The sequence below is a fragment of the Triturus cristatus genome, chromosome 9 (assembly GCF_964204655.1).
Source record: "Triturus cristatus chromosome 9, aTriCri1.1, whole genome shotgun sequence".
NCBI lineage: Eukaryota > Metazoa > Chordata > Amphibia > Caudata > Salamandridae > Triturus > Triturus cristatus.
This window is the reverse complement of record NC_140592.1, coordinates 1,274,715,719-1,274,738,166: the sequence shown is the minus strand read 5'-3', so window position 1 is coordinate 1,274,738,166 and position 22,448 is coordinate 1,274,715,719. Positions and strand designations below refer to the sequence as shown.

At 47.5% G+C, this 22,448-nt stretch overlaps 1 protein-coding gene across 9 annotated transcripts in view; it reads left to right on the top strand.

Annotated features, from left to right (window-relative positions):
• RALGAPA1 (Ral GTPase activating protein catalytic subunit alpha 1) overlaps nt 1-22,448 on the top strand; it is a 717,351-nt gene that overhangs the window by 198,558 nt on the left and 496,345 nt on the right. For all 9 annotated transcript variants that reach the window (XM_085627452.1, XM_085627453.1, XM_085627449.1 and 6 more), the window contains exon 16: nt 4,942-5,103. In XM_085627452.1, coding sequence (XP_085483578.1) covers nt 4,942-5,103 — 162 coding nt within the window. The remainder of the gene's footprint in view (nt 1-4,941; nt 5,104-22,448) is intronic.

Below are 22,448 nucleotides of genomic sequence, written 5' to 3'. Positions count from 1 at the left end.
CCCCCCCCCCCCCCCCCCCACCACCACCACCACGAGTGGCCCGGTAAGGTGAAATCCAACTTCAAAAGACAGCCCTGCATCCAGCTGCCCTGCGCCCTGGAGAAGAGAACCCGAGGTGCACCTACATCCCCGAGCCCTTCAACTTACCTGCCCAGCTGTTGGTTCTCCCCGGAAGTCTTCCTGAACCGAGCCTGCAGCTGAATACCAAAACCGGAAATCCCCATTAAAAACAACAGGGCACCCAACGCCAAAACAGCACCCTGCACCCAAACCCTCCTGCGCCGCTGCGGGTGCACTTTTTGTGCTAAACCGGATCCCCCTTTGCCCTGGGCCTGACACCAGGAGCTTGGCCCTCACAACCAAGAGGCCTGCTCGTCAGCAGCCACCAACCGGAGGCCCCCTATCCCCCTTTGGATAACACTGGGCTCAGCACCCGGCTGCCTTAGTGCCGCTGAGGGTGTAACGAGAGTGCATCCCTGCCCCTGAGTCTACCCCTCAGAACCTCAACTCCCACTACTACCAAATACTTACCCGAAAACCGATAACATTATAAGATAACATTGACTATTTTTCTTGGAAAAGTTTTTAAGTGTGGAGTTTGAAAACCTAAAGAAATTTTTTTAAATTGTACTATTTAACCAAAACGATTTTACTTACCTGTTTACAGGAAATGTCTCAGAATAGTATCCAGGTATACTACTCTGAGTAAGAAAAGTAATCTAAAAAGTAACTTACCTGGTATTTTACTGAAAAGCCCATTCAAGTCTATGTACTGCATTTACAAAGTATTGCATTTCTCTGCAACCATTCTGTAAGTCAAAACAAAGTGCATATCCAATTTCAATTCAAATTGTTTACAACCTGCTTTACTACTGTAAAGTATGTATTGCTTACCTGTACCAGGCTTGCTTGGTTCTAGAAAATAAAATAACTAAAATTATATTTTGATACAAAACCAATTTGTCTGAAGTTCAGTCTTTGAGTGTGTGAATTCATTTGTTGACTGAGTGTGTGCAACAAATGCTTAACACTGTCCTCTGATACTGCCTTACTGCTCGACCACACTACTACGAATAGAGAGTGAATCTCTCTATTGCCTCTGTGGAACAGTCATAATCACCACTCTCCACACCTACTGTAAGTGTTCAAAAACATCACAGCATGACCTCCTAATGTATGTAAAAGTAGGCTTTCTTTCTCTTTGCACTGAAACTGTCTCCATTAATGGCTAATAAATAATTATTAAACTGCATATACCATTTCTCCTATTTCATACTGGGTTGATTGGGACCAGAATAAAAGGGAGGCAGAGGATTACCACACTCAGTGCCCATAGTGTGATTAAATTGCGGCTAAAACAGTTTAAATGGAGAAATTGAAACAGTAATACAGCAGGGAATATGCAAGAAATTATGCAGGAGTGAAATATCAACAGTAAAAGGTGAACATGTCACCAAGACACGCAGAAAATAAAGAGTTAATAAGGTGTGCGTGTCACCGAGGCACACAGTATCACATACAAACCAATCAGATGAGATGATCTGGCAGGAAACGTTTTGAGGCAGCTGTCAGCGTGACGTGCGTCGAGTCGCAGGTCAGTAGGACACGCTTCGGTAAGTCGAACTTTGGAGAGCGCGTTGAAAACAAACAGCGTGAGCTCTCAGGGAAGTCAAACGAGAAATAAATAAATCTTGTAATCTTCGGATAACGGCAAAATCTGGCTTGCTTTAAGAAAATGCCACAGAGTTACACGAAGCACAGCAAGGCAGGCGGCTCCTCAATGTTGCGGGCAACAGGCACACAGAAGCAGCAAACCGGGTGAAAATCAAAGGCAAATGCAGCCCGAGAGCAGGAACAAAATACGAGGCGCAAAGTCTGGGTGGACGAGATACCATCAGCCACGTCTTTCTTCAATGGCAACATGTTGATGCGGGTAGGATGCCGAGAATACCGGTCAAAGTAAATTGCCAGGAAACGGAAGAAATAATCTAAACAAATTTGCGCTGTGGATGCTTCAGTATGTAGAGACTGGTAAGAAATCTTCCCCAGTCATCACCAATATGTAATAAATGAATGTCCACTGAAGCTAGTAGTTCATTAAAGCATCCACCTCCTGAAGAGCAGCCGTGTAACTGAAGGTGAACTGCTATTCACAACGTGGAACTATGCCCTGTATGTATAAACATATACATACAGGGCATAGTATTGGCAGTCATAGAGATAGAGATAGAATACAGTGATGGAAAGCATTATACATAAACTACTATAAAATATTCAGTCAAGCTGGACTGGGCACAGGGGAGCTACTTCCAGGAAGCTGCAGAGCTACCAGTAGGTCACGAGCTACTCGTTGGAGAAGCCTGGAACAGATGGATGGGATAGGGCTATAAACATAGGAAAGAAGCAGTGATCTCAATGAGCGGAAGTAGTATAAACCGTGGATGAGCACAGCTCGAGTTCAGTCACATTAGGGGAGAAGTTCCCTAGATGGCATTACTCAATTAGAGGTCTTGGCAGTCAGAGCTCTGTGTGAACAAGACTGTGCTAATGTTATAGGATAATAACCCTTCCCGTTTAGTCTTTAGCTCAAGCATATTTTAGATTTCACTGGCTGTGAATTAACAATCTAGTGGCTGGGCAAGGAATACCACCTTGTTTACTGGTTTTACCATAGACATGTTGGTGCGGCTCGAAGTGACTAACCCACCCTCAAGACACCCCACACTGGAGACGTCCACTTCAGGTTGCTTTGTACATCATCAGGTTGAGAAGCAGAAAAAAGTCAAACTGTACAGCTCACTGATAACTGTTTTCCAAGTCAGTGGTTAGAGCTAACTTTGACACGCAGCAGCACAGCTCTGGCTCCCCCTATGCAATTATTTGCAATTCATATTTTTAAGTCTTGGAAAGACAAACTACTTGAACCTAACGATATTCGTGTTTATGGCTTTGGGGGCAAAGAAATTGAAATGCTGGTTTATTTTGTTTCTGACATTTCTTTTAAGCAAAAAATTATTCTTGGGAAAGTTTATGTTGCTGTTGATGGATTGCAAGTCCTAGGGTGGAAGCACCAAGGTAAATTTGATATTTCTTTACGTTCTAATGCCAAAGTACAGGTATGTATGGTAGAAGATTTACAGATTGTATGTGATGATCTTCAAGACCATGAGCAAATAGTTCAGTCTATTCTCAATAAACAAAGGAGTTTTTAAAAAAGAATTGGGAAAAGTTAAAGGATTTTCACACAAAATACTTTTTTTTAAAAAAAATGCTGTTCCATCTAAGCACAAGCTTGGAAATGTTCCCTTATCTGTAAGGAATGAATTATCTGAGATGATCTAAAACCTATGTGCTGATAGGGTCATAGAACCCGTCAATGCTTCGGAATGGATTTCTCCAATTGTTCTAGTTAAGAAACGGAATGGAGAACTTGGAATGTGCACTGATTTGAGATCTGTAAATAAACAAATTGTCATGGAATGCCACCCATTACCTAAGGTACAAGACTTACTAGCCAAATTGGATGGTGCTAAATTTTTCACCACCATCGATCTCCAATCAGCGTATCATCAAATAGAGTTAACAGAGGATTCTAGAGACATCGCCACATCACAAGAACTATCTCTCTCATGGGCTAAATCTTTTGTACCTAATTGGGATATTAATAAAATACATATGTCTGTTAAACAAATTTGCAACAATTTCAATAAGTGTGCTAACTCTAAACAGCCTGAATTGCATGTAGGTGATCAGGTCAAAAGCAAATTACTTGTACATGTAAAACAAGGCCAATCAAAATGTTCTGATGTTTTTATTAGTCATAAAGTTGGTAAAACATCTGTGCTTTTAAACAATGGTTCTTGGTGGAGCATTTCTAAGATTGCTAAAGTCAATGTAACCAAAGCCCAATCATCTTTGTGCTCTTCTAACCTAGGCTTTTCCTGTGATTCTGTAATGTTAGAAAAGGATCAACATGTTCTCAGTCTTTTGTAAAAGTTGAGGTTGACAATGTGGTTTCTCCTTCCAGTTCTGCCAAGTCATCTGGAACCAAGAGACACAAATTGTTACCTAAAAAATGTCAAGATTTTGTTTTATATTAATTGGATCTGCTTCTTGAATTTCTCGTTTTTATCGTAAGGAAGGAAGATCTGTTACAGTAGTTTATGTAGAATGCTTTCCATCACTGTATTCTATCTCTATGACTTCCATTACTATGCCCTGAATGTATATGTTTAAATGCTGCTTGCTGTTCCACGTTCTGAAGAGCAGTTCACCGTCAGTTACACGGCTGCTCTTCAGGAGGCAGATGCTTTAATAAACTACTCTTCTAATCTACAAGAAAGCTTCAGTGGACATTCATTTGTTACAGAATACATGTATACCAAAACTGTGTGTGTATTAGAGAATAAAATGTGGGTATTTTCAGAACTGATAAGCTGATGTTTACATTTTCAAATTCTTTTTAAAACTGATAGTTGAGCAGTAAATTGTGACACTGGGGAGGTTTGTAATTATTAATATTATTCTCATGGTACCAGGGGCATTTGAGCTAGTTCAGTTATGTATTTCCTACGGAAAGGCATTCCACAGCCTTGTTTTACGTTACTGCTGGCAATCCTGCCTGATGCGCTCGGGCAATCACTGTGGGTAATTTTACATACGGTGCCACTTAACATAACCGTGTTTGATGTGGTCACTGTTGCAGCCCTTCTGATGCTAGTAGATCAGGATGAATTTGATTGATCGTAAGTAGCTCTTATTACAGTAAAGATTGGGGAACCCTGATCAATCTATTCTTTCTCTTTTTTGTGAAGCTGTATGTTTTTACTTAACATGATTTAAATTATCGCAAACTGACGTGTTTGGAGCTATATGTAGAACGCAAACAATAAGAATGACTGAGTTATTTGTAGTTACACTCATGCCACTTTGTTTTCTAAGTAACCGGGCACGAGTTCCCCAAGGCATCTGTTGACAAGTCTTTCTCCCGCGGCTGGAGTCGAGACCAACCGGGACAAGCCCCAATGAGACAACGCAGTGCCACGACCACTGGGTCCCCAGGCACAGAGAAGGCGCGAAATATTGTGCGGCAGAAAACGATTGGTATGTATGAAAGTACTAAGGGGTAGTGAAATGTTCTTGGAATTTGATGGCTGTGGCTTGAGCTTAGAGGAGAACAGTCTCCTTTTCTGGGTCCAGGATCCAGTTTGTTTTACTGTTTCTGTTCAGCAGTTAAATATTGCTGCTTGGTGTCCTTTCTGCACACTACGCTATACTAAAACAGAAACCTCTGCAGCGTGACTGGGTGTGACTTTTCTGCTTGTTACGTTGGATGTGTTTAATCTCTCCACCCTGTAGATTCTACCTGAATCCTCCTCCAGCTTTGCAAAGCACGCCTCAGTAAAAAGTACCTTTCAGTTTTTTGTGTCACAGAATACTACTGAGTTACCCTCTAGCAACTGCAGATTTGCATGGCAGCCGGACCGCAGACAGTTTTTTTTTTTTTTTTTAGTCGAGATGCAGCAAGGACTTTCATAGAGGTTGATGCCCTATCACTGGATACCGGGTTTTAAAAACACAGAGATGAATTAGTTGCAATCTTATTTAATGAAGCAAACGCTTTAAATCAATATAATCTAACTCTCTTCCTCAGTCTACGCAGAGCTATACATGCATGCCAGTAACCACTGCTGGCCAGCGTTTGGCCTTCCATAGACCATACGTGGTTTAGCAGGCATGGCCATAGACCATACGTAGGTAAGCAGGCATGGCCATAGACCATACGTAGGTAAGCAGGCATGGCCATAGACCATACGTAGGTAAGCAGGCATGGCCATAAACCATACGTAGGTAAGCAGGCATGGCCATAGATCATATGTAGGGAAGCAGGCATGGCCTTCCATAGACCATACATGGGTAAGCCGGCATGGCCTTCCATGGCCCATACATTAGTAAGCAGACATAGCCTTCCATAGACCATACATATGTAAGCAGGCATGGCTTTCCATAGACTATACATGGGTAAGTAGGCATTGCATTAACCCCCAATTCACACTACAGCGTACTCCAGTTCCCTGTTTCACCAGTCCACATGGATTGGCATTTGCTTCTCTCTTCTGCCTTCATGGGTTCTTCCACCTGTTACTGTTCTGTAGTCTTGAACAACTTATGTTTCAAAACTCAAACTTTGAACAAAGAATTCAGTAACACAAAATATTTGCTAAACCCTCTTGAGATAACAGGTTCGAGGCATGTGAGCTGTAGATCACATGCTTTGCATACTACTGCCATCTATTGTTGGGTCCGGATATTTTCCAGTTCTTCAAGGAAGTCTTTCCAGTTACGAGGTAGGCGACTCCTCGTTTCGGTGATAGTGCACATTGGCATCGACTCCATTGTTAGATTGTAGTTTTTTTATTGTTTATTTTTGCCATCGGGTTTGGACGTAAATTGCTGCGCTCCGGTTCTAAACTGTTTTTTGGGATTCCCTCGGTGCACAATCCACTTACCCTTGACGGTATTGTTTTCGATCGCGTAGTCACTTTCTTCTCGGATCGTGCCAAATACAAAAACTCTTCAGTAAACTCGTGGAAAGCCGTCGGGCCCACCCGCGTCGGGCCAGCCTTGCTGCAATGGAACAGACTCCATTTAAATTCTGCCCTCTGTGCCATGCAAAGTTCCCGCGCACCTACTCACAGGAAGTGTGCAACTTGTGATTATCTCCGGAGCACAACTAACAGGACTGCGACATGTGTAAATCTTTCCGCTCGAAGAAAACGCTCCGTGACCATCGGGCTCAACGTCGCGACATGCGATGCCAATACACCAGTTCCATTCCGGACCTCTTTGGAGAAGATTCTGAACAAGAGACCGGCAATGCGCTAGGGTCCGAGGAAGAACAGGAGGATCATATATCGGTCTCCGAATCCGGCTCCGATGTGGACGAAGAGATTCCGCAAGGTCAGCGTATTGTGAGTACCGAACCTTCCTTGCCCCAAAGTCCTACTGGGACTAAGAAAAAGGCTCCGGTCCTGTGAGAAAGTGCCATCTTTCTTGCATGGTATGTCCCCACTTTTTGCTGAATTGCTGATGTACTTTGACTGAGTGTGCCCTGTGCTCCTGCCAATCAGGTGCCCAGGGCCTGTGTTCCTTCCCTAAAACTGCATGAAGCCTAAACCCAATTGGCATCTCTGGCCACAGGTCAGCCCCTGGTAAATGGTACCACAGGTACCCAGGGCCCTTTGACCACAGAAGGCCCCTAAGGGCTGCAGCACTTATTGTGCTGCCCTTAGAGGCCCTGTACCCTGATACACACACACACACTTCCTTTGCAGGCTGAGTGTCTGGGTGCAGAACAAAACAGAGTCTCGACATGGTACACATCCCTGTGTGCCATGCCCACAAAACACACTGCATTCGCATACCTCAGTCATTCCTCCAGCTGGGTGACCTATGCCAGTGGTGTGGGTACTGGTGCATGAGCCCTGTACCCCTACAGTACCCAGGTCCATTCCTGGGCACTGTAAGTGCAGTGCTGCCATTAAGAGTATATGGTGCTGGGAGGCCGTCATCACAAACTCCACAGCACCATGATGGCTGCACTGTAGACTGAGAAGTTTGAGATCAAACTTCTCAGCACATTAAACCCACACTGATGCCAGTGTGGGATTTAATGTAGAATGCACGACCGAGGGCATCTTAGAGATGCCCCCTGAGCCTAACCAACAACCAGCGTCCTGACTGAGAGGCTGCCTAGGCGGCCACCCAGCAAACATGTTGCTCGACCCCTGGGTAGAGAGCTATCTGCCCTCGTGGGTCTGCAACAATGCATGTCCTGGGCGAGGTGCTAGGTCTCCTCCCCCAGGATGGGCAGGGGAAGCTTCAAAGGCATGCCGCCTTTGTGAGCTTCTCCAGGCCACTTGCTGTACTCAGCATCTGGCCCCTACCGGTTCTGACCCCACTCTGGCGGGAAGATCGGCGGGAAAACCTAAGTGAGGAAAGGGGGAGTGCCAGCCTCTGCCAACCCCACCCCTCAGGTGGGGGAGGCGAGGTGAGGCACAACTCCGGGCTCTCGCCATCTTGAGGATGGGGAGCCCTGCCCAATCAGGACTAGGCTCCTGCCCCCCTCACACTGGAGAGTGGCAGGCTAGGGGGAGTGCCCACCCCAGGGAAGGAACCCATTGGTCCTTGACCTCTACCTACCTGTAACGCCCCTAAATTTAGTATTTAGGGGCTCCCTGAACCTTCCGTCCTCAGATCCCGAATCGGAAACAAGAAAGAAGAACAAAAAGAAAGAAGACAAGCCTTGCAGCTCCTAACAAGAGGACGACACCAACTGACTTGGCCCCCGCCCTTCAGGCCTGTCGACCCTCGAACCTGCTCCTGCTAAAACCCGGCGTCTCCAGTGGTCAGCAACCTCAAACCCCGGAGGACCTGACTGCCTTGCTCATCTAAAAGACTGGGACTCCCACGAGCAGTGGTTCTGCTCAAAGCAAGTAACAAACCCCTGGTGCCAGCCAGGAACTGCGACTCCTGCACACTCTGCACCCGCCGAGCCCGGCCTGTGCCTGAGTGGACAAAGACCACAAGGACTTCCTCCCGGCGACTGTGACCAAGAATCCAGCACCCAAGGACCCTCCTCGACGCTCCTGACGACGCCTGCAGCCTCAACACCAGAGACCCCCCCAACTGCGACCAGCCGAGGGTAAGATTTCCCGATGCGAAAAGACACCCCTGCACCCGGCACCCTGCGGCCCCCTGTGCCCAGCTCCTGGGTGCCTACCTAACCTACAGCTTCTCAACTTAACTCTCAAAGTGGTGGTCGCACCTGAAGAATCTCCGTCCCGAGCTTGCAGCGTTTGTTCATCTGGTAGCTTCTCTATTGACATACATTGAGTTCCCGACGGCTCAAAAGCACCCTGCACCCAGCCACCCAAGTGCCCCTGGAAGTCCATCCTCTAGCCTATCTTACTTCCCCACTTGCCCTGTGTGAGTGACCAGGAGCCCAGCTCCCACAGCCTTTTGGCCTGCCTGCTAGCAGCCTCAACCAACGGCCCCCTGCCCGCGATAGGCTAACATTGGGCCTAACTCTCTCTGCACCCGGCTGACCCTGTGCCGCTGGGGGTGTAACAACTGTACCTACCTGACCCTGGGAGACCCCTGAGTCTATGCCCAGAACCGTAACTCTGCCAGTCAAGTACTTACTTGAAAGCCGATAACTCACTTTTTCTCCATAGGGTAACATTGACTGGTTTCACTCGGAAATTCTTCTAAGTGTCGAGTTTTGAAACTTTAAAATATTCACTAAAAATAAGCCTAACGACGAAAACGAAATTACTCACCTGTTCTCAGGAGAGATCCCAGTGCTGGATCTTTGTGCCCAGCACTGACCCTACAAAGCAATTACAACTGTGATTACCGCCAACTTGATTTTCCTCCATAGTATAACATTGCCTGGTTTTTGCCAGAAATTCTTCTAAGTGTCGATTTTTGAAACCTACAAATATTCCTTAAAAATCACCTGTGTAACATAAACAATTTCTTTCAACTGTTTACAGGAAATGCACCAGGGTTGAATCCAGGATCCAACCCTGAGTAAGAAAATCACACGCAAAGTAATTGAAATTGCATTTACTTAAAAACTCCCATTGAGCGTAGTGTTATAAGTGTGTTTGAATTGTGTTGCCTATTGCAACAACTGTAACTATTGCATTTAAAAGTATATTGCTTATTGAAATTATACAACTACAGCAGTTCAGTCTGAGAAACTATTTTGAACCTACTTGTGGTTCTAAAATAAAACAACTATATATTTTTATATACAAACCATTGGCCTAGAGTTCAGTTATTGAGTGTGTGAGACCATTTGCTGACTGAGTGTGTACAACAAATGCTTTACACTGTCATCTGATACTGCCTTACTGCTCGACCAAGCTACCACTTTAGAGAGTAAGGTTATATCTAACTTTAGCCTCTGCCAAACCTCTGGGGACTGTGGACTCTGTGCACACTGAACCTTACTTTGGTGCAGTATATACAGAGCCACTTTCTTACAGGTCCCACCTCTGCCTTCAGGCCATGGGCACCGAGAAAATGTTTCCAACGCCCCGCTTTCCGGCTCGTCACCGAAACACTTGTTAAAGCCTTCCGGCTCGGGATCGAGTCGTCCACACTCTGGCACTGAGCCGAAGCCTTTGGGTTCTAAACCGAAACCAGTCTCCGGCCCAAATCCTTCGACACCCAAACCGTCTTCAGATCTGAAATCTTCGGCAACAAAGACACCGACAGCGAAAACTTCGGCACTTAAACATAAAGATGCTCTGCAACCACCACATGATCCCTGTTTCGACGCTCTATCTACAAAACCAGACCCAAAACAAAAATAACTTTATATTAATCCAAAAAGTCTACATATTGCAACCATATTGCCAAATAAATGCAAATCTGAGTCCGAGGACACTTCTCACATTCCATATAAACGGAAACATGTTTGTACTAACGCTTCTCTTCCTCCATCACCTCCTTCCCCACAAACACAGCATTTACTAATTACTCCCACTAATTCGCCACAACCACAATCTCCTGATTATCAGGATGATGGGGGCAATGATCCTTCACTTGCAGACCCCTGGAAGGATTATAATGCAGACTCTCCCACGGATAATGACCCTGACCTTTATCCTACCAAGCCTTCTCCACAAGATGATAATGTGGGCTATATAGAGCTGCTACGTATAGCTGCTTAGTAACATAACATAACATGTGTATTTGTCATGTGCACGTTCACCCTTGGGTATCTTGCCGCTGAATAACAGATGTTTATTGTTACCCAACTCACTGGTACTCATTTTATCGACCTGAGATGGATGAAAGGCTGAGTGGACCCGCCGGGATTTGAACCTGTTACCATGAGGTCGAACACTGGTCCCTGCAGTGGACGCATTAGTCCACTGAGCCACGAGACGCGGCATTGTATAATGGGGTACAATTACATAAGGATTCCCTAGAGGAGGATTTCCTCTTTGAAACCCTTAGTAGTTCCCAAAGAACCACCCGCACACGCCCTATACTCAAAGGCATGTTAAGACATGTGGACCACATATTTAACGACCCGGTTCGTGCATGCGTTACCAGTTCAAAGTGCTTACATTTGGAGTCACCACTGCCCTCAAAGTATTTGCCAAAGGCCTGGCAGTAGTTGCTGCACACCCGCGAAGACAACATATTCATGTCTTCCTGTACTTGGGCGACTGGCTCATCAAAGCCAGTACGTACCCAAAGTGTCTCCAGCACACTCACATAAAACTACAGTTTATGCACCAACTGGGGTTTACAGTCAATGTGTTAAAGTCTCGTCTCCAACCTTCCAACACACAAACCTATCTGGGAGCCACTTTAGATACTCAAAAAGCTCCAGCTTGTCCCAATGCAGCCAGAATTTGCAATATTCAGGCTCTAGTCGCTCCGTTTCAGCCCACCCACTCACTGCCAGCTCGAGTGTATATGCATCTGCTGGGAATGATGGCCTCTTGCATCATGATTGTCCCCCATGCAAGGCTTCATATGTGTCCCCTCCAGGAATGCTTAGCAAGTCAGTGGAACCAGTCGCAGGGTCATTCGACCGATCTAGTGTTGGTAAACGGCCGCACCCATCGCTCACTGCAGTGGTGGAACCCACAAAATGTATCAAAAGGGCGGCCCTTCATAGACCCCATTCCACAGACCGTGCTAACAGCAGACGCGTCGCTCACTGGTTGGGGAGCTCATCTCCAGAATCACACAATTCAAGGCTTGTGGAGTCAAAACCAAAAGGCTCTCCACATAAATCCTCTAGAGCTGCTAGCAGTGTTTCTAGCGCTCAAAGCTTTTCAAGTTCACCTGGACAAAGCTGTCCTAGTCAGCACCGACAACATGACCGCTATGTACTATATGCAAAAACACTCTCGCCAACTGTCACACCTGGCTCAAGACGTTTGGAAATGGGCCATACACCACAAAATGTATCTCCGAGCAGAACACCTTCCGGGAATAAACAATTAAATTGCCGACCTTCTCAGCAGACCGAGGTAGCAAATCCACAAGTGGGAACTTCACCCTCAAGTTCTTCTCCCATACTTTCAAAATTGGGGTTTTCCTCAAATAGATCATTTCGCCACACATGGATCGAAAAATGCCCAACTTTCACCTCCAGGTATCCACACCCACTCTCTAAATGGCAATGCCCTGTGGATGAACTGGTCAGGGATATTTGCATACGCTTTTCCGCCTCTCCCACTCATTCCATCAGTGGTTCGGATACTCAGGCAAACATCCCTCACACTAATCCGAATAGCTCCCACATGGGCCCGTCAACCTTGGTTCACAACCCTGTTGGAGTTATCAATAGTTCCACATCAAAAGCTACATCTCCCGTCCAGTCTCCTCACACAGAGCCATGGCACCCTGATCCCAAAGAACTCAACTTAGCGACCTTGCTCCTGAAGTCTTAGAGTTCGGATATCCGAATCTTTCTCCAGATTGTATGAACATTATCAAAGAGGCCAGAAGGCCTACCATATGAGCTTGTTATGCAGCTAAATGGAAACGATTTGTTATCTATTGCAATAATAACAAAATCAATCCTTTGGATGCTTCCATACAAAATATCATCTGTTATTTATTAAATTTGCAGCTATCAGAATTAGCTTACACATCCATCCGCTTACATCTCGCTGCAATAGCCGCGTACCTCCAAAACAGACAGCACTTGTCTCTGTTTAGAGTACCTGTTATCCAAGCATTTATGGAAGGACTAAAAAGAGTTATACCACCAAGACGTCCACCTGCCCCAGCCTGGAATCTTAACATAGTCCTTACACGATTAATGGGTTCACATTTTGAACCAATGCATAAATGTGAACTGCAATTTCTCTCATGGAAAATCGCTTTCCTCATTGCAATTACTTCCCTGAGGAGAGTGGGTGAGCTACAGGCACTAACCATAGAAGAACCCTTTTTCCAGCTTCACAAAGACAGTGGTCCTTCGTACCCACCCTAAATTTCTACCTAAAGTAGTATCTGCCTTTCACATCAATCAATCGGTTGAGTTACCCGTGTTCTTTCCTCAACCAGATTCTGTGGCAGGACGAGCTCTACACTCTTTCGATGCTAGAGGAGCTTTGTTTATATTACACAGAAAGAACAAAACCATTTCGCAAGACAAAAGAACTTTTTGTTGCTTTTGTTCAACCTCACTAAGGCAATCCTATATCCAAATCGGGTATTGCTCGATGGATGTTGAATGTATTCAAACATGTTATACGAAAGCAAAGAGAACTTTAACAACCCCCTAGAGCGCATTCCACCCGCAAAATAGGGACTACTTTGGCTTTCTTAGGAAACATTCCCATAGTTGACATTTGTAAAGCTGCAACATGGTCTACACTGCACACATTCACCAAACACTATTGTGTAGATGTGTTAGCAAGGCAGAAAGCTAATGTAGGCCAGGCAGTACTTAGAACACTCTTTCAGACCACTCCAACAGCTACAGTGTAGCCGCCACTTTGGGAAAATACTGATGTATAGTCTATGCAAAGCATGTGATCTACAGCTCACATGCCTCAAACGGATAATGTTACTTACCCAGAAAGCATCTGTTCTTGGCCTGTAGAGCTGTAAATTCACATGCGCCCATGCTCCTCCCCGGGTACCTGTACCTGTTGCAGTTCTTTCTTACTTTCCATACATACCCATGGACATCTCTATTCTACCTTTACTAACTCCATTCTCACCCTCTGCTAGAAAACAATCTAACAATGGAGTCTATGCCCAAGCGCACAATCACCGAAAGGAGGAGTCACCTACCTCGTGACTTGGAAGACTTCTGTGAAGAAAAAGAACTTGCAAACATCTGGACCCAACACTAGATGGCAGGAGTATGCAAAGCATGTGAATCTACAGCTCTACATGCCAAGAACAGATGCTTACTAGGTAAGTAACATTATCCTTTTATGCACTGGTGTAATCCAGTGCTACTCTACAGCCATGTACTGTAGTGTGGAGGTGGTGTGTACCCGAGGAGATAACGGATATAGTCCTGTACCAGATGAGGAACTATAATGTGCCAGCTGTGGGGGCTGGCACCAAGTGCTTAGAAGCCTCAGTCATTGCTGCTCACTGACTGAGCCTCGCACTTCACTTCAAGACCATCCTTCTAGCACAGTCTGAACTGTACAGAGCAGGCGTATATGAGTCTTGACGCTTTCACATCAGTTCATCAGAGCGCAAACACTTGTTCCAGCCCCAACCAGTGCAGTTAGTCCCAGGGTTTGACTGCCTGTCTTTTGGTGTCCTTTGAATTGAAAGTCCCTCTGGATTTCTCTGTTTTACTGTCTCTTCATTTTGCTCATTCTCTCCTTCATCTTTGTTCCTCGCCCTCTCTTTCTTCTGCTCCTCCCTCTCATAATTTCTCTCTCCCTTCATTTCCCCTCTCTCAATCCTCGTAACCCTCTCTCTATTGCCCTCTCTTATCTTGCTCTCTCTTTCATCCTCTCTTCCCCTCTGTCTCTCACGCTATCTGCATATCTCTCTTTGCATTGCTTGTGTTGCCATCAGGTTGCTTGGTTGGCCCGCTCTTATAGTACAGTGCGTGTCTACATCCCTCTGCGAGCACAGAACATTACCTTGTCTTTCTGTAAGTTCTATTGTCCCCGCACAAAGGAACTATTTGATTGGCAACTAGATCTATTGTGGGTAAGGCTCATTGCAAGGCACCAGGGAGACAGTATTTTGCCTCCCACTCTTATGCACTCTATCCTCTGGTTGTGCCATTTACTAGTCTGTGCCAGGTGCACTAGTCTAGCAGAGCAAGTGTTCGGGAATGTTTGGATACCAAACCAGGAAAATCAGTCTGACTGTCTCCTATTGTACTGCTACTGGCACTGCCTTTGTCAATTTCCACGAAATGCCAAAACAGCAAAATGGGATCTTTTGGGATTCTACCTGTATAGGTAACACCTGAAGCCTCTTGGTAACTGCCCTTGGCTGGCATTAGTCTCATGCATGCAGTAACAGCCGAGGCCTCTGGATCCGTGCTATTGGCTGGCACCACCCTCATGCATGCACTAGCAGCCGAAGCCTCTGGATCAGTGCCCTTGGCTGGCATTAGCCTCATGCATGCAGTAACAGCCGAGGCCTCTGGATCTGTGCCCTTGGCTGGCACTGCCCTCATGCATGCAGTAACGGCCGCAGCCACTAGATCCGTGCTATTTGCTGGCACCACCCTCATGCATGCACTAGCAACAGAAGCCTCTGTATCAGTGCCCTTGGCTGGCACTACCCTCATGCAAGCAGTAAGAGCCGAAGCCTCTGGATCATTGCCCTTGGCTGGCATTACCCTCATGCATGCAGTAACAGCCGAGGCCACTGGATCAGTGCCCTTGGCTGGCATTAGCCTCATGCATGCACTAGCAGCCGAAGTCTCTGGATCAGTGCCCTTGGCTGGCACCACCCTCATGCATGCAGTAACGGCCGCAGCCACTTGATCCGTGCTATTGGCTGGCACCACCCTCATGCATGCACTAGCAGCAGAAGCCTCTGTATCAGTGCCCTTGGCTGGCATTAGCCTCATGCATGCAGTAACAGCCGAAGACTCAGGATCTGTGCCCTTGGCCGGCATTAGCCTCATGCATGCAGTAACAGCCGAAGCCTCTGGATCAGTGCCCTTGGCTGGCATTAGCCTCATGCATGCACTGGCAGCCGAAGCCTCTGGATCCGTGCCCTTGGTTGGCACTACCCTCATGCATGCACTAGCAGCAGAAGCCTCTGGATCTGTGCCCTTGGCTGGCACTGCCCTCATGCATGCAGTAACAGCCGAAGCATCTGGATCACTATCCTTGGCTGGCATTAGGCTCATGCATGCACTAGCAGCCAAAGCCTCTGGATCAGTGCCCTTGGCTGGCACTACCCTCATGCATGCACAAGCAGCCGAAGCCTCTGGATCAGTGCCCTTGGCTGGCATTAGCCTCATGCATGCACTAGCAGCCGAAGCCTCTGGATCAGTGCCCTTGGCTGGCACTACCCTCATGCATGCACAAGCAGCTGAAGCCTCTGGATCTGTGCCCTTGACTGGCATTAGCCTCATGCATGCACTAGCAGCCTAAGCCTCTGGATCTGTGCCCTTGGCTGGCACTGCCCTCATGCATGCAGTAACAGCCGAAGCATCTGGATCGCTACCCTTGGCTGGCATTACCGTCATGCATGCAATAGCAGCCGAAGCCTCTGGATCCGTGCCCTTGGCTGGCATTAGCCTCCTGCAGTAACAGCCGAAGCCTCTGTATCAGTGCCCTTGGCTGGCATTAGCCTCATGCATGCATTAACAGCCGAGCCCTCTGGATCCATGCCCTTGGCTGACATTACCTTCCTGAATAGCAGAATTAGTTCACCTTCGCTCAGAGGATTCCTGACAAAGCCCAAACATGCTGTGCAGGCCCAGAGACTCACCTGTAGCTTCCTCTGGCATCCACCCACAGATTTCCCTCGGATGGCGATTGTCAGTGGAGCGGTGACTCTATTTAAAAAAGAAATCAAAATTAAACCTATTTTATTAGCATTTTGTGGAAATACAAGCATCTTAGGACAGGGTCAGTACCATCCAGTGAGTCGTATATAATGCATCAATTCGCCAGCTAGGAAATGACAATGGTGCTAGATATAATTTCCTGCAATAACAATACAAAGGACACGCACCAGCCCGACCTCAGAACTACATTCGCTTGGAACAGTTGCTTAACCCCCGCAACAGGCAGACCGGTTCTGATCTGTATTCTGCATCAAATTTCTCATGCGAGAATGTTCACAGTAAAGTAAAGGTATACATCGACAGCATGTGCAGACATATCAAGCTGTCCTAAAGTGAACTGGGACTCCCTTCGCTTCCCATTGGCTTCAGTCTTTGACAAGTTCACAAGTAGGCCAATGCTAACTATAATGATGTCTCTGCTAATCTAGTTTGTATCATTATTGGTGCCCGACTGACCTGTGAGCTCAGCAACGCTTATTGGGCTGGATATGAGCGGTCAAAATGACACCCTTCGAAGCTGTAGAGTGTCTTCTAAAGGAAGCCAAGTTACATTAATTTACTTTCTGACTACCAGCAGTTACAAGTACAGTATGGCAGTGTGCTTCTGCCTCCTGGCGTTGGGCACGAAACCAAAAGTAGCCTGAAGGAACACAGTGATCATATCACGTACCCGATGAGGCAGAGAAATTAAATCATGGACCCTCAGGTGAGGGTAAAGAGGACTCTGCATCCTCGCGAGTCAAAGACCTGGGACAGAGGTTTATGGTTTGGTTTTGTCAGCAGCTGGCATAGCGAGTAAATCCCATCCCTGATCCAGCCTCCCCACATGAACAGTATAGATATGTTACACCTCTGCTTCGCCCTGTTAGTGTTGCTGTTGTTGGAAGTAGTGTCTCTTGTCAGTGAATGTTTCCTTACGCCAAAGTCCAAACCCTTCTTCCTGATTGATTCCTGGGGATGTCACTTCCCAGTTGAGATGGGGTCAGAGCAGTTTTGCACAGCAGAGAGACATTCACAATTGGAAGCCCAGGTTGACTCCCGGCCTCGCTTCTGTGGATGCTCTCAACCAGCAGGCCCCCTGTCTCTCCTTCAGCTTTCTCTCCGATGCTACGGATCAAACAAGGGCCAATGTCTGTACTCACAATTTCTTTATTGTTTATGTGGATAATGTTCTCCGCAGTCATTTGCTCAAAGTCCCTTCCTATGTGGGTCATCGAGGACATTGTGATTCAAGGGTTCTAGGAATCCTTTCCCTGAAACCAACAAACCCTTCAAAATATTGGTTACATAACCTTGTCCATGTTCCATGCAAACCTGTGCTTTATATGGTTAAAGTCCAAAAGCGCCAGTGTCTTTTTCATCCATGAGCTGATGCACCACATTGTTTCTGAATGTCCCTCCTCCTTGGAGAGGAGGAGCACCCTGATGTTTATCCTCTCCTCCAGGGTTCGGGACTGGTCACTATAGGAGGGGATCATTGTTTCTGAATGTCCTTCCTCCTTGGAGAGGAGGAATGCCCTGACGTTTATCCTCTCCTCCAGGGTTCGGGAATGGTCACTATAGGAGGGGATCATTGTTTCTGAATGTCCCTCCTCCTTGGAGAGGAGGAATGCCCTGACGTTTATCCTCTCCTCCAGGGTTCGGGAATGGTCACTATAGGAGGGGATCATTGTTTCTGAATGTCCCTCCTCCTTGGAGAGGAGGAATGCCCTGACGTTTATCCTCTCCTCCAGGGTTTGGGACTGGTCACTATAGGAGGGGATCATTGTTTCTGAATGTCCCTCCTCCTTGCAGAGGAGGAACACCCTGAGGCTTACCCTCTCCTCCAGGGTTAGGGAATGGTCACTGTGGGAAGGGATCATTGTTTCTTAATGTCCCTCCTCCTTGGAGAGGAGGCACACCATGATGTTCACCTTCTCCTCCAGGGTTCAGGAATGGTCACTGTAGGAGGGGATCATTGTTTCTGAATGTCCTTCCTCCTTGGAGAGGAGGAGCACCCTGACGTTTGCCCTCTCCTCCATGGTTTGGGACTGGTCACTGTAGGAGGGGATCATTGTTTCTGAATGCCCCTCCTCCTTGGAGAGGAGGAACACCCTGAGTCTTGCCCTCTCCTCCAGGGTTCGGGACTGGTCACTGTAGGAGGGGATCATTGTTTCTGAATGTCCCTCCTCCTTGGAGTGGAGGAACACCCTGACGTTAGCCCTCTCCTCAAGGGTTTGGACTGGTCACTGTAGGAAGGGATCATTTTTTCTGATCTTTAGTGCCTTTTTTGATATGTTTATTATGTTCGAGGCATATGAGCTGCAGATTACACACTGTGCATAGATCGCCATCTGGTGTTGGGCCCGGATGTTTGCAGTTGTTTTTCCTCTTGGAAAGTCTTCGGAAGTCACGAGGTATGTGACTCCTCCTTTGGATCGTATTGCGCATGGGCTTCGGATCCATCCTCAGATTGTTTTTTTCCGCCATCGGGTCGGATGTAATCTTCGCGCTCCGGTTCCCGAACAGTTTCCAGTTCTTCTATCGACGCGCAATCCTCACCCCACTTCGCGGTATTGTTTTCGATCGCGATCTCCACACTCTGCGCAGCTCTCATCGATCAAGACCTTCGATTCCAGTCGTCGACGACTGCCTTCGGGCCTACCCAAGCTACGGTCCTGGCTAATGGAAATGACTCCCTTCAAGAAGTGCCCTCGATGTGGGTCCAAATTCCCCCACACCGACCTTCACGAAGTATGTAACCTCTGACTCTCCCCTGAACACGAGGCTCGAGACTGTCTGGCGTGCAAGTTCTTCCGGTCCAAGAAAACCGTTCGAGACCGAAGGGCACGAAGAACCATGGCACACTCGTCGACGACAATTCCAGACGACATCTTAGGGGAAGGCGTCAACGCTCCAGAAGAACACCACACCGACTAGGGCCTTGTCAGCGCCTCCGAAGCCGACGATTCAGATGTGGAGGACATCATTCCGGCACAGAGGGTCGTGAGTACCGAAGCCCCTCCCCCCACACCCTCGACGGCACCGAAAAAGGCTTCGGTCACGCCTTCGCCTCCAGCCCTAGGCAAGACCAAAGACACTGCTTCCCACACTGCACCTTCGGGACCGGTAAAGAAGCCTATTAAGCCTTCCGGCGGCTCGGGCTCGAGCCAGCCCACCGTCGGTGCCGAGAAGCACTCCTCCGCACCGACACCCAAAAAGAAAATGGCCTCCCTCTCGGCACCGAGCTCCATACCGAAACACTCTGTGCCGAAAATCAGCTCCAGCTCCTCGGTACCGACACCATCCCCGGAACCGAGCAAAAAACACAAGGCCACCGACACCGATAGCTCGAAGCCGAAAACCATCTCAGCACTGAGTAAACAAACAGCCCTTTCCAGGCCGCATAGTTCCAAATAGCGGACTAGCGCAGACTCTAAAACGAGAACCTACGGCCCCGATGCCTTCGGCGCCCACGGACAAACCACCCTCGGAAGAACTTTTTACACCTGATCCTTTGTAAAAGACATTGATCAAGGACCCCAAAACCGGACATTTGATGCACAGCATCAAAAAGAGACAGCTGGACAAGCCTGCCCCAGCTCCACCTCCAAAGAGGAAGGACTCTGCGACCTCCCCTTTGAGAATACCTTCACCCCCCCCCCCCCGACCCCCTCCACCTTCCCTGCCTCCACCTCCTCCGTCTCCCCCCCCACCTCATCATTCCCCAACACCCTCTCCGGATGATGATAATGATGATGTCTATGATGACATAGGGGACGTACCCCATGACCTACCTACAGGGGACCCCACTCCCACAGGCTCCCCAGACCCATGGGACGACTATAACATCCCTGACATTCCTAACGTCCCGCACGATGATCTCTACCCTTCGAGACCATCCCCACCAGAAATGTAAATGTAAATGTATGTGTCTTGTAAAGCGCACTGCTGCCCTGAGGCGTTGTGGCGCTGTAGACCGCTGGGGAACCCGTCCTGGCTATCCCTGTGAGATGGTTGTGGAGATGAGGCAAGCTAATGCCCAGAGTTGCCGAGTGTGATCCCTGGTTAGAGTAGGCACCAAAGCGAGACTTATCGAGTCCGCTGGCCCTGGTCCACGACCCTGCCGCGTCGGGAATTGAACCCTGGTCCCGGGCCGTCCTCTGCTTCCGGGTCTGATGCCTCTAACCAGTGAGCCACACCACTCTCACGAAGACTCATTAGGGTTCAACCACTTACTCCAAAGGGCTGCACACTATCACGGGGTGGATCTCCATACCGACCCCGTGGAGGAGGACTTCCTTCTCGATACTTTTGACACTACGCATAGGGCCACCTCCATACTGCCCATGCTCAAAGGGGTTATAAAACATGCGCCAGAGGTCTTTAAAGACCCAGTCAGAGCCAGGGTCATTAACCCGCGCATCGAGAAGAAATATAAAGCCGCCCCTACAGATCCCTCCTACATCAGAGGGCCAGCACCACTAGATTCCCTAGTAGTGTCTACAGCACGAAAGCGGGCAAACTCCCAAGCATCAGGCGAGGCACCACCACCTGATAGTCAAAACTCTTGGATGCATCGGGCAAGCGCACTGCATCCCAAGCTGCCAACATATGGCGCATCGCTAATACACAATCGCTACTGGCAAGATACGACATGGCCCATTATGACAAACTAGCAGCTATAATGCAACACCTCTCTGACAAATATAAAAATAGGGCAAATGAGTTAATTCAGGAGGGCAAAACCATTACCAATACCTCCATCCACTGTGCCCTAGATGCAGCTGACACCGCCTCCATAGCCATTAACACCACAAACCTTTCCAAAGGGCGACCGTTCCTGGACCCGGTTCCTCAGATAGTACTGACAACGGACGCATCGCTCTCCGGCTGGGGAGCTCACCTATTACATCACACCATGCAGGGCAGAGGAACACCTCAACAAAAGTTACTCCACATCAACCATCTGGAGTTACTAGCCAGTATCGGTGTCTTTTTTCATTTTCTCTAGGGCCTCATCCACTTTTGGGCCGAACAGATGTTCCTGGTCAAAGGGGTGGTTCAGGATGGAAGCTTGTACTTCTGGTTAAAAACCTGTATGTTGCTGACTAAGCCCTATATCTAATCTGGTTGCTCCACCCTGTCCTGAGGAAGATCCGCAAGGCCGAGGCTTGAATTACCCTCGTGGCCAGAAAGACGGGTCGAAACGTCGACGCCCCGATACTTTAGCCTGGACCCTACATTCTTTTCCCAAAAACGTGCAACGCAAGAATTTATTAATGCGTAATTGTAAAGTGTAATCAACTTATTGTTTATTGCGAACTTGGCCAGGCTTGATAGGACGGTGAATTACAACCAGTCCAGTTGTTTTAAAATACTAATATTTTTCCCTTTTTCTATGTCACTACTTCGAAGTCCTCTCTTTCACATCCTCCTACACTTGTTTTTTGAATTGTACACCATCGACAGAGGAATAAAATGCGTGGTGATCAAAGTAATGGGTTATTGCACTCTTTAAATTCTATGTTTGAATAAGGTATTTTATACTATGAGCTGGTACGTGGTGCCTGAGAATGCTCATGTGAATTATCACTAAATTATATCCAAACAGGGAACTGATTTATGTATTTCTAAAGAAGGTCTAGGACCATTGCGTTTTGTATTATACTGGACCCAGGTCCTTGACCAATCCAGGGTTACCCCATTTTTTGTAATGGCCTTCAATGGTACCCAGCTGTTTGGAGAAAAGGTGGACTGGCCCTGGAGCATTTTAAGGAGAGTCAAGCTGCAGCACACACTTTGAGCCTTTCGGCACCAGTCTGGCGATTTCCCTCCCTCCCTCAACCCCCCAACAGTTAGTCCTTTTTGGAGATATGCCAGTGACTAGGCATATCAGTAGCATCAG